This window comes from Berghia stephanieae, chromosome 12 (genome assembly GCF_034508935.2).
Source record: "Berghia stephanieae isolate SIO BIC M18660-M18661 chromosome 12, UCSD_Bste_1.3, whole genome shotgun sequence".
NCBI lineage: Eukaryota > Metazoa > Mollusca > Gastropoda > Nudibranchia > Aeolidiidae > Berghia > Berghia stephanieae.
In genome coordinates this window covers 9445070-9458473 of record NC_088371.1, presented here as the reverse complement: position 1 = coordinate 9458473, position 13404 = coordinate 9445070, and the positions used below count along the sequence as shown (strand labels likewise).

At 36.7% G+C, this 13404-nt stretch overlaps 1 protein-coding gene across 2 annotated transcripts in view; it reads right to left on the bottom strand.

Annotated features, from left to right (window-relative positions):
* LOC144958056 (uncharacterized) overlaps positions 1-13404 on the bottom strand; it is a 15048-nt gene continuing 1644 nt past the window's right edge. Inside the window, exons 2-5 of one of the 2 annotated variants that reach the window (XM_078889654.1) lie at positions 12370-12438; positions 10435-10596; positions 6742-6856; positions 1-4900 (exon numbers count right to left, since the gene is read on the bottom strand). In XM_078889654.1, coding sequence (XP_078745780.1) covers positions 1494-4900; positions 6742-6856; positions 10435-10596; positions 12370-12423 — 3738 coding nt within the window. In that variant the 5' untranslated portion in view covers positions 12424-12438 and the 3' untranslated portion in view covers positions 1-1493. Of the gene's footprint in view, positions 4901-6741; positions 6857-10434; positions 10889-12369; positions 12439-13404 lie in introns of both variants that reach the window. The other variant, XM_078889653.1, reaches the window with a different exon arrangement.

The window sequence follows — 13404 nt, the reverse complement described above, 5'->3', positions numbered from 1 at the left end:
TTAACAAACACAATACATTTATTACGGAAACTAAGTTACATAGTACTACACAAATAGGAACGACACAAATCTATTCCTCCTTCTTGTCTCTCTCTTGACATCCATAAGTAAGAAACACCACAATAATAAAATAATATAAAGCGGTATTGTGATCAGCTCAATGAAACTTTCAAGAACTCCCTTTGATTTCCTGCGCCTCGCTTATATAGCGCTGGTTCGAACCCCCTGGTTGGATGGTTGAAATATTCAGAAAACCTAGCAACCCGAGGAGGGCACAGCCGACTCCATCCTCAATGAGATTATGTCATAGCAACCAGTGCCAGGGCATAACAGAAACAATATGTACGAATTTACAAAGGGTTGGGACATGGGTTAGGTTCAGTGGAGCCACCATGTTTCTCCATACGATTTTCTTCTCACCAGTCGGGTGCTTTTTCATTGGTTATCACCAAACCTGAATGGCTCATTTATTTGCCTCTTGCGATGCACGCATGAACTGATGGTGGGTTCATTCTTGCACCCTCTCAGTTGCGGGACCTCGGACACCACACAGGGGCTGTAAAGATTTAAAATGACATTTTTCTACTTTTAATGCCCATTTTTTATTGTTGAAGTGGTATAGAAATAAAGCTGAAACCTTCCTTTTTAAGATGACACTAAAGTTTACTCTGTACGATTTTTTGATGGCCGAGATAATAATGGTTGAATGACCCGGTTTAAAAATAGTCATTTTCTTGATGGGTGATGCAAAATATATGGGATTTTTTTTCTGCCACAAATATGACGTCCATTGTGGTACATACTTTTATTCTTCACCTCATCATCTTTTTTAATACTCATTTGGATAGCTTAATCCTCTAGTTTTTCCACATTTAATTCTATACATTTGCCCTTTGGGGGGCGGGTAAGGAAAGAGGTATTCTTTCATCTGACCTTCTCTTGATAAAATTGCAGAGTGAGTTTATTTGATTTACGCATGGAAAATTTTGGTCCTGATGCTGTTTCCTTGGTTAAAGCACATAACATACATTATTCCACTCAACTCAGGTGTGAATGAAATTTACCTGGCCATAGACAGTGATGGATATTGTAAGAGTGTTATACAAAAATTATACCTAACAGCTGATTTACCTGGCCATAGACAGTGACGGATATTGTAAGAGTGTTATACAAAAATTATACCTAACAGCTGACTGGTACTGTATGCAATGGTAAAATTGCTCTTCATAGTCAGCTTGGGGAAAAATTGAATGATTGTGAAACGATTGAGCGAGGTAACTCCTTGGAAATGCACAATATGTTATTTATTTTTATTAATGTAACACCAATCAAGAGTTATATGAATGTAAAGGCGGTCAGTGACAACTTGGGCTATGTGGAGGTCATGGGTCATCATAGTCTGGGCCTGATGAATGACAACAGTGAGAGACTTTCCGACGTGTGTGTCCTAGCAAAGCATACTTCTCAGAAAATGTCTTTCCACATGTCACACATTAATTTGACTTTTCACCAGTATGAGTTCTGATGTGTCGATTTAAATGCGAATTCTGAGTAAATGCCTTTCCACATGTCGCACATTTATATGGTCTTTCTCCTGTATGAGTTCTAATGTGGGCTTGTAAGTGTGAATTCAGAGTAAATGCCTTTCTACATAACACACATTTAAATGGTTTTTCTCCTGCATGAGTTCTAACGTGTACTTGTAATTGTGAATTCTGAAAAAATGACTTTCCACAAGTGACACATTTAAATGGTTTTTCTCCTGTATGAGTTCTAACGTGTACTTGTAATTGTGAATTCTGAAAAAATGCCTTTCCACAAGTGACACATTTAAATGGTTTTTCTCCTGTATGAGTTCTTATGTGTAATTGTAAATCTGAATTCCGAGTATATGCCTTTCCACAAGTGATACATTTAAATGGCCTTTCTCCTGTATGAGTTCTAATGTGTAATTGTAAATCTGAATTCCGAGTAAATGCCTTTCCACAGGTCGGACATTTAAATGGCCTTTCTCCTGTATGAGTTCTAATGTGTACTTGTAATTGTGAATTCCCAGTAAATGCCTTTCCACAAGTGACACATTTAAATGGCCTTTCTCCTGTATGAGTTCTAATGTGTACTTGTAATTGTGAATTCCCAGTAAATGCCTTTCCACAAGTGACACATTTAAAAGGCCTTTTTCCTGTATGAGTTCTAATGTGTACTTGTAAATTTGAATTCACAGAAAATGCCTTTCCACAGGTCGGACATTTAAATGGTCTTTCTAACGTATGAATTCTGATGTGTTCCTGTAAATGACCATTCTGAGTAAACTCCTTTCCACAGGTCACCCATTTAAATGGATTTTCTTGTGTATGCGTTTTGATGTGTTCTTGTAAATAAAAATTCTCAGTAAATACTTTTCCACAGGTCACACATTTAAATGGATTTTCTTGTGTATGCGTTTTGATGTGTTCTTGTAAATAAAAATTCTCAGTAAATTCCTTTCCACAGGTCACACATTTAAATGGATTTTCTTGTGTATGAGTTTTGATGTGTTCTTGTAAATAAAAATTCTCAGTAAATACTTTTCCACAGGTCACACATTTAAATGGATTTTCTTGTGTATGCGTTTTGATGTGTTCTTGTAAATAAAAATTCTCAGTAAATTCCTTTCCACAGGTCACACATTTAAATGGATTTTCTTGTGTATGCATTTTGATGTGTTCCTGTAAATAAAAATTCTCAGTAAATTCCTTTCCACAGGTCACACATTTAAATGGATTTTCTTGTGTATGCGTTTTGATGTGTACTTGTAAATTTGAAGTCGTAGAAAATGCCTTTCCACAGGTCTGACATTTAAATGGCTTGTCACCTGTATGAGATCTAACGTGAAGTTGAAAATCTTTATTCTCAGGAAATGCCTTTCCACAAGTGACAGATTTATTTGACTTTTCACCCGTATGAGTTCTGATGTGTCGATTTAAATGCGAATTCTGAGTAAATGCCTTTCCACATGTCTCACATTTATATGGTCTTTCTCCTGTATGAGTTCTAATGTGGTCTTGTAAATGTGAATTCAGAGTAAATGCCTTTCTACATGTCACACATTTAAATGGTTTTTCTCCTGTATGAGTTCTTATGTGTACTTGTAAATCTATATTCCGAGTATATGCCTTTCCACAAGTGACACATTTAAATGGCCTTTCTCCTGTATGAGTTCTAATGTGTACTTGTAAAGCCGAATTCATAGAAAATGCCTTTCCACATGTCGGACATTTAAATGGTCTTTCTAACGTATGAATTCTGATGTGTTCCTGTAAATGACCATTCTTAGCAAATACCTTTCCACAGGTCACACATTTAAATGGCCCCTCTCCTGTATGAGTTCTAATGTGGACTTGTAACTTTGAAGTCGTAGAAAATGCCTTTCCACAGGTCTGACATTTAAATGGCTTGTCACCCTTATGAGATCTAACGTGAAGTTGAAAATCTTTATTCTGAGCAAATGCCTTTCCACAAGTGACAAATTTATTTGACTTTTCATCCGTATGAGTTCTGATGTGTCGATGTAAATGCGAATTCTGAGTAAATGCCTTTCCACATGTCTCACATTTATATGGTCTTTCTCCTGTATGAGTTCTAATGTGGTCTTGTAAATGTGAATTCAGAGTAAATGCCTTACTACATGTCACACATTTAAATGGTTTTTCTCCTGTATGAGTTCTTCTGTGTACTTGTAAATCTCTATTCCGAGTATATGCCTTTCCACAAGTGACACATTTAAATGGCCTTTCTCCTGTATGAGTTCTAATGTGTACTTGTAAATCTGAATTCATAGAAAATGCCTTTCCACAGGTCGGACATTTAAATGGTCTTTCTCCCGTATGAATTCTGATGTGTCCCTGTAAATGACCCTTCTGAGTAAAGTCCTTTCCACAGGTCACACATTTAAATGGCTTTTCTTGTGTATGAGTTTTGATGTGTTCTTGTAAATAAAAATTCTCAGTAAATACTTTTCCACAGGTCACACATTTAAATGGATTTTCTTGTGTATGCGTTTTGATGTGTTCTTGTAAAAAAGAATTCTTAGCAAATACTTTTCCACAGGTCACACATTTAAATGGTCTTTCTCCTGTATGAGTTCTAATGTGTACTTGTAAATTTGAAGTCATAGAAAATGCCTTTCCACAGGTCTGACATTTAAATGGCTTTTCTCCTGTATGAGATCTAACGTGAAGTTGAAAATCTTTATTCTGAGCAAATGCCTTTCCACAAGTGACAGATTTATTTGACTTTTCACCCGTATGAGTTCTGATGTGTCGATTTAAATGCGAATTCTGAGTAAATGCCTTTCCACATGTCTCACATTTATATGGTCTTTCTCCTGTATGAGTTCTAATGTGGTCTTGTAAGTGTGAATTCAGAGTAAATGCCTTACTACATGTCACACATTTAAATGGCTTTTCTTGTGTATGTGTTTTGATGTGTTTTTGTAAATAAGAATTCTTAGCAAATACTTTTCCACGGGTCACACCTTTAAATCGTCTTTCTCCTGTATGAATTCTAATGTGTACTTGTAAATTTGAAGTCGTAGAAAATGCCTTTCCACAGGTCACACATTTAAATGGCTTTTCTCTTGTATGCGTTTTGATGTGTTTTTGTAAATAAGAACTCTTAGCAAATGCTTTTGTATCAACTTGAGGCTCGTCAATTTCACTGAAGTCAAATCTTTGATCTGGTCTATTGTGATTTGTGGAAAGATGTTCCACAGTAGTATCATGATTGTTCTGGAAACCAGTACCAGGCTCTTGCCATTCCGAACAACTGTCTGTAGTTTGATCCACGCCAATTTCAATTTGGGTGTCTTCATGAAGTCCATCATTCAAAGACTGGTCACAGCTGTCAAGATCGTTGTTGTCTGTAAAATAGATAAGAATATTCTTACCTCCACAAAACAATAACTAGAATAAGAAATATATTGGAAGTGATAAATTGTCCCCAGAAAAAAATTACACTTTAAGTATTATAACTATAACTGACATAGAAGATTGATTTTTAGATATGTCTCATTCTCAAAAGGTGGTCCCATAAATGTCACAAATGGGCCAATTTTTTAATGCACCCAAAGCTGTGAAGTTTCACCAACTGGAGTGAGAAAAGACAATTCATCTTCAAAAATTCTATTTTAATTCTGATAGATTGGACCACAGAAAGTCATAAGTGACCTATGGTATTTGACATTGCATTAGATGTCACCAAAATTGTACACAATAAACTAATTATGGCCGACAATGATATCACTCATTATGCTCTGATTGTCATTGGCTGATTATTGACCCGAGAGAACAAATAAACTGGAACCATAGATATAAGATATGAGATGTACATTGAGCATTATTTTCTCAGTTGAATGCTGCTTTTTGGTGTAATCCTAATACACTCAAGCACGAATTCCTCATTCGAATGTCCTTATCATTCTTTGTTATCATTCCATTCCTTCCTAGAACTAATTTTTACCTCAAACATGGTTTCCTCAAACTAATTTCACACAGCCAATGTGAAGATTAATTAAAGGTTGTTTTTAAAAAATGTAACGGATGATTGTGACATTTATTGTGACATTGACAGTTACATATGTGTGTATCTATCTACACTGCAGGTTCGTGTAAACAGTATGATACACATACAGACACACACATCCATTCACACACTCTATCGCCATTTCACATCACCAACACCACTATGCTTATATTCTAATCACTTCGCCATTCATTCTAATTTCAATGACACGAGCCATGATTTGCTAATTGTTATCTTGGAAGGTAAATAAATGTTGTGATACAGCAGCCCTCCCCCATTCCATCACACACACACAACTCCTTGTAACATTTCGTGTATAATGTTATCTCCCTCAACATATCAATAAAGTAAATAAAGCTCTCTTTATTTGTCCTCAAGCGGAGATTTGTCTTAAGGTCTATTCCAAGGGAAGGCTGAAATGACTCAGGTGTCAGCCACAGATCAGTTCTGAAAATTGAGCTAGGGATAGTGGCTTGCTTAGGGCCAATAACGCAGCGAATATTCGAACTAGGTATCTTTCAGGTATGAAGCAAAGAACATACAGCTGAGCCATAATACCCCTGATAATAAACATTTCCTTTAGAGAGGTCCCACATTTATGTTTTTAAGGATTTTACGGCGCTTGCAACACATTAAGGTCATATCAGCGCCAGTAAAAAGGAAGAAAATGGGATAGTAAAAAGTCATAGGATTACAATTAAAGTACAAAAGAAAAGGTAAGACAAAGGGGAACTGGTTCAAATAGGGAATAGATGTAGATTCCAAGAGCACACCACCAAAGTACTTAGTTTGAGATCACCTAAAAGTCTCATCCAGACACAAGCACAGGTCCCCACTAAGAGGAACACACTCAAATGTTTACCAATCATATAATATAATATGTAAACTAAACATAATACAATGTATAACAGAGAGATGATTTACAAGGAAAAAAATATCATCTCCCAAAACTATAACCATATACATTCGACTGTTTCCCTCCCAGCCAAGGAACTCCGCAAGGATCAGGACAAAACCAAGTAATCTCATTCCAAGACAATGACAGGAAACAATTGGAAAACGGGTATGGGGGGATAGAAGACATAGCATGTACCTCCCTGCCCACTATGGGAGATCAGGATCCCCACCCAAAAGTGGACAAATATTTAATGGTCATCAATAACCTCATCATTAAAATACCTTGTACAGTCTTCAAGACCATAGATGTGACCTCTGACCCCAAACCACTGGAAGAGACTGGACCCTGACAAATTGTTTTACAACTCTGGTCTCCTTTGTTGACATTACAGGGTTCCTGAAAAAGGAAGAGAATACAGAATAAAATGAAAATATACCACGAAGCTACAGATTATTTAGACCTTTTTCAGGTCAGCTATTTCTAATGTCACCCTGTGGCCACAATGTACAACAAACTTTGTAAACAAAGAGGGACTGGCACTGTACCTTGCCAGATATTCTTGAGTGTATCTGGTCTATCATAAGATTGGCCTTGAAGTGAGCATAACATTTCTTTCATTATAAAGAATATAATATCAATTGAAACTCCTATCTGGTAAACAAGAGACACTTTTGTTTTTGTTTTTAAGAGTTTTATGGCGCTAGCAACACATTTAGCTCATTTCAGGGCCATTAAAAGGAAGAAAATGTGACAGTGAAAAACTAGAATTGCAAGTTAAGTACCCAAGAAGAAGTAAGAGAAAGAAGAATGGTTCAAAAAAGGAACAGATGAAGATTCCCAGACCACACTATCAGTGTACTTAGTTAAAGATCACCTAAAAGTCTCTTTCAAACACCAGCTATGGATCCCACTGAGAGGAATACGTTTAAATTTCTACGGAATATATCCAAAACAGAAAGTGTAACAATACGTAACAGACAGATGATTTACAAGGAAAAAAATAATCTCCAAAAAAATAATACTAAACATTGGACTATTTCCCTCTCAGATAAGGACTAAGTATCTGTCATGTAAACAAATGGATCTTGTTGCTATTTTGGTGTGATCTTCTCTGAAAATGTGAGCTAAAATTGAGAGTGAAAAGGTTTATACAGTGCACTCTGGATACGTCGACGTTGCCTAAGTCGATTTTTACCCAAGTCGATTTTTTTTCTTGGTCCCTCCCCCTTCTTCCTATATAGCATTAGTAAAAAAAAAAAAGACTCCACATAAGTCGATGTCGCTTAAGTCGATGTTCTTATCACTTACGACTACAATAAAATCACAGATAAACAAGTATTTCCATTGGTTAAAAAAGCTACCAGTAAGAATTTTAAATGGTTAAGAATATCCGCGAACGATTGGCGCACATCGATGTGATGTAGGTGCTTTGCCTGACGTCCTTGTTCAATGTACATAAGCAGTATTGAATAACTAATTTCTCCATCTCAAATTTTACATTGTCGCAACTTCAAGTTCAAGATTTTTTTTTGTTCTAATCCCAGGCCATCCATTCCATGTTATGTAATGACCCTCTTAATTAGGATCAATTTTATCAAGAAGAATTCAAGTCAAGTCTACAACTACAATGGAAAACCTATCGCGGAAAAGGAAGATTCGATGCATTTGGAAAGTTTGGCATGCGACAGAAAATCATCGCATAGGAAATTGGCATGCCAGCTATTTCTGTCTCGACGATTTACAAGAATCTTGACCTTGACATAGTGGCTCCTACCCTTCCGCTTTTCGCAGAATAATTTCACTTAATTGGTATACATTCCACATTCAAAGCAAAAATTCCGCTTTTCACCTTTCCCTTCCCATCGAGGAAAACTTTAAAAAAAGAATCTCTAGTGAAAAAAAAAAAGTGAACTATGGCTTATTTCGTCAGCATCTCCTATGGTCAATCAACACACATTTTGTGTGTCTGATTAGTCCCTTCAAAGTGTGTGCTGCTGATGTCGGATAATATTATATGTTTGGGAGGGGGGTTGACCGAAGTATTATTATTATTATTGTGACTCCAATTCGTGAGGTCAATGACCTTGGTAATATTATATGTTGGCTTCAATCTAAATCGGTAATAATATTATTGAGTACGGTCAGCTTCTTTCCTTATTTAATTTTAACCATGTGTACGTGTGTGTGTGTGTGTGTGTGTGTGTGTGTGTGTGAGAGAGAGAGAGAGAGAGAGAGAGAGAGAGAGAGAGAGAGAGAGAGAGAGAGAGAGAGAGAGAGAGAGAGAGAGAGAGAGAGAGAGAGAGAGAGAGAGAGTACCGGCACGCCCGTTTGTTTGATTAGGTGTGTGTGTGTGGGGGGGGGGGGGGGGGGGAGGGTCCTGACAAGGTTAAATCCATCCATTCAATGCTTTGCTCTCAGACGGCCAGGACCTGTGTGTTCTCTATTATTATTTGATCTTTACAAATTTTATATTTTTAATCATTTGAGTACTTTTAGATTGTCTATTACATTTTCTGTTGCAAAGCATGTCATAGTCAATAACAGTAAGTTGATTCCGCTTTTTTATCTCAAATTCCGATTTTTATGTATTCTGATTCCTCTTTGGGGCTATTGGGGGTAGGAGCCTCTGATGACCACTAAAGAGACCGCGCGATATGAAGGGCTTTACTTATTCTAGATTGGTTTGCTTTGTTCACATGTGTTTTTGCTCATTTGGTTACGCTCCGGTTAAGTTGATTTTCGGATAAGTCGATTTTTCTCTCGGTTCCCCTGGGCATCGTCTTATCCGGAGTCCACTGTATCAAGGTTGGACAACCACTAGCACCAACAAACTTGTTACAAACAAAACAAAAACAACTGGTCACTGTTAAGTCCATTCGATTATTTCAAATTTGCAAAACATGTGACCAGTAATGAAGCAACATAATAAAATTGGCCACAGACTGACGAGTACAGAAAGAAATTACAAAATATTCAAATTTTTATCAACAATGAAATTAGTCGACTCCAACCCTTTTTACTTACTTACTAGTGTGGCTATGTGGTCTTGTGGTATGACACTCGCTTTCGGATCGGCAGGACCTGGGTTCGAGCCTCGCTTGGTGCATAGTTGAGTCCATGGAAAAGACTCTTTGCTCACATTCTCTCACCATACTCAGGTGTAAAATGAATACCTGGCTGTTAACAGCGCAGAAAAAATTGTAATATAATCGCGTCTCTCGTTCTAAATGTTACGTGTTGCTGTTGGTCAGGGACCCTTTGTAAACTGCTTTGAGCACATTTAGTGGATTTAGTGCACTATATAAAAGCTCTATTTAAATTTTTAAAACTTACTTACAGAGGAACCCCTTGAATAACGACATTGTCGGGACTGGGGAAACGATGTTGTTATCTAGGGTTGTCGTTATTCTAGGGTTTCCAAGGTGGTGACAAAAGGGGTTGTGATTAGACTTTGATGCAAAACGCAGACCATGGATTGTAATTGGACACATCACAACCATGTTACAAAGTCAAAACAAACCCCTGATGTCAAAGTCTTACAATTACAAACTATGCTTTTACTCTTTGACGCGTTATAATTTCATAGTTTTGATTGTAATCAGTACTCAAATGCTATTTTCCCTCTGTGGTTCATTCGGACTAGGACTGGAATGAATACAGTTGTATTGTCATTATTAACCATAGGGACCAAGTATGGCATCGCATTGGTTGGAGAAAACTAGAACTTTTATATCAAGAGTCGATGTCAATTGCTGATTATTGCTTATCGGTGTCAGTGATCAGAGATTTTACTAAAATGTATGTCGCCATATTGAGGCTTTTGTTACTAATAATAACAAAAAAGATCAGGGACAGGGCACTGTGTTGCTATAGAGTGGTTGGACTGTATTTGTAACCATCATCATTGTTAATATCATCCTCTTCGTTGTCATCATCATCAGACTCTACATGTAAAAGAAAGAATGTTCTCTTACCTGATATTGTGTCCCCATTGATGATGTCACAGAAGAAAGCTCTGTTGATGTTGTGTCTACAGCTTCAAGTTTAATATTGACGTCACTGAATTGTGAATAAGTGAGGGAAGAACTCTCTGCTTCAATGTCTTCATCTTCAAGTTTAACATTGACTTGCATGGTCTGTGGATGAGACTCTGGTATATTTTCATCTTCTACCAATTCAAATTTAACACCAACATCAGAAGACTGACATAAGGGTTCTGGTGATATTTTAGACTCCATTAGATCTTCAAGCGCGTCAGTAAATTATGGAATGGAAGCCTCTGTCGCTACAACATCTTCCAATCCAACATTTGGAGGTGATGTCTTAAAATGTGTGAAATCTTCATATGAAAGCCACTCACGTTTGTCGGGTTCAATTTTATAAGACCCTTCCATCTTTACTTCTCTCTACAGTATGTAAAGAAAGACACTGGAAGAGAAAAAACACAAAAAAAATGTGTAAGAAAGTGGAAAAGATGTCAAAGAGTGCTTGTTTTGTTGTTATGCTAGTCTGATGGTACTTAAGGTAATAATGCAGGCCATGTAAACGGCATGTGTCTTTCATTGGTTCTTGTTCTTTTCAGCTTTAATAATAATAATAATAATAATAATAATAATAATAATAATAATAATAATAATAATAATAATAATAATAATAATAATAATAATAATAATAATAATAATAATAACAATAATAATAATAGTCTTATAGAGCACACAGTATCCTCAACAATGAGGCTCTTGACGCTTTAAATTACACCAAGACAAAAAATATAGAAAGTACATGACATCAAAAAAGAAATGTTTTCAAGGATTTCTTGAAAACAGACAATGATTTGTATTCTCGGATGCTCTGTGGAATGGTGTTCCATACAGACGGACTAAAATGAGAAAAGGGCCTTGTTTCCGCCTTTGTATGAATACGTGAGATAGCCAAACGGGTGGTGTCATTGGAGGAATGCAAAGGTCGGGTTGTCGAATATTTCTTTAGGAGCTCTGTGAGGTAGGGAGGGGCAGTGTTTTTCAGACAACGATGAACTAGGACACATGCTTGACCCTTTTCTCAACAGGCAACCAGTGTAATCTTCGAAGGAGAGGTGTGGCAAAGTCAAACCTCGAAGACCAATCTGGCAGCATTATTTTGAATCATCTGCGGCTGCCTGAGCATATTTTCTGAGACACCAAACAACAGAGCATTACAGTAATCCAGCTTTGAAAATAAAAGAGAAACAAGTTTCTTGGTAACATCATCAGAAAGGAACTGTCAAATAGATCCAATTTTTTTCAAATGACACATCAATGATTGGTTAATTGTCTTAATTTGATGGTCCATCGACAGTTCCGAATCTAAGAATGCTCCAAGATTTTTTATCTTGTCCACAATATCTATTGACACCTCTCCCCTCGTTCCAAAATCTTCTGTTCCCGACAAACTCACCTCTGTTTTGGCGTCATAGGCTGTTCACATGTACTAATGACATTTTGTAAGTTTTTAGTACATTCAGATCCAAACATCTGGGTGTCATCAGCATACTGGTGGTAGGACAGGCCAACGTCCCTGATAACCTTTGAAAGTGGATGTATGTCGAGAACAAAAAGCATGGGTCCAAGAACTGACCACTGTGGGACACCACATTCTGAAGGAATTTGAGCGGGCTTCAAACTATTTACAACTACAATTTGACTTTAGAAGGCAAGAGGTGTCTGATGATGTATTTCTAAAAGCCATTACTTTGACACCTGAAAATCATAGTGAAAATCCCCCCTCTCTCTCTCTCCCCATCCAATAGAGTACTTTTTTTTAAAAATGCCTCCCATTAAACCCACCCCCCACCACTACCACCCCGCCACTTTATTAAAAAAACCTCTTGCTCTCTCCATTCATCAATAATAAATAAATACAAAATATACCTTATGACAACCTGTCAGCTTAGGCAAGATTACTCCACTTGACAGGGACCACATCTTTTTGAAAGTGCCCTAAATTGAGATGATGAGACATGGATTAAAGCCTTGACCACATACAAGTCAGTGATAACAAACCTGGCACTTTTGGGTAGTTTATCAAAATTTAATACATTAGGCAAACAAGACAAAGCTAAGGCTAAGATAACATTGCTCGGCAGGGACCATTTCTTTCTGAAAATACCAGTTGGAAGTCCAGATAGAAATTAAAAAGAACTGAATTAAAACTCTTCAAAAGAAACAAAAGTCAGTCAAAGCAACTGTGGTATAAATGAACGTAGTGTTTTTATGCACCTCCGTTGACGGTGTATCTTAACGGACAGTTTTTACACACCTCTGTCACGCATGCGCATCCCACCCAATTTCATCAGCGATATTGTGTTTCTGTATTTGGACATGGCGAAAGTTATATTGTGACATCTGTAGGATGTTTTTATTAATAAATTTATATAAAAATTATAATAATTTTAAAAATCGAAATATAAAACCAGAAAATAGAAGTTGCATTGAAGGTAAAGTAATGTTTTAGAAAGACCTTATTAAATGTGACAAACAGTCAGGTGGCTCCGTAGCGCAGTGGACAAGCTGTCGGACTCTAACCTTGAAAGTACTGAGTTCGATTCCCATTGTGGAAATTTATTTTTTTTTCATTAACTTTATTGTGAAAGTCAACATTTTTTTTCTCTCTCTTCTTCTTTTTTTTTTTTTCAAAATCCTTTTATCATGTTTTTATAAAACTTCGATTTTTTTTAGGGGTACATCGGTAATCACTAAGCATCGTGGTAAATTACAATCTAAAACTATTTAATCCTCATGGACGTTGCAGCAACATTTTCACTAATTTACCATCATCGCCAACGGAGGTGCATAAAAACGGTGCGTTTTTGTAAACCTCCAACGGAGGTGTATAAAAACGCCACCATAAATGAAAGGCTTTTCTAACAACATAAGACATAAGACGATGTCCAAATAAAATCAGGA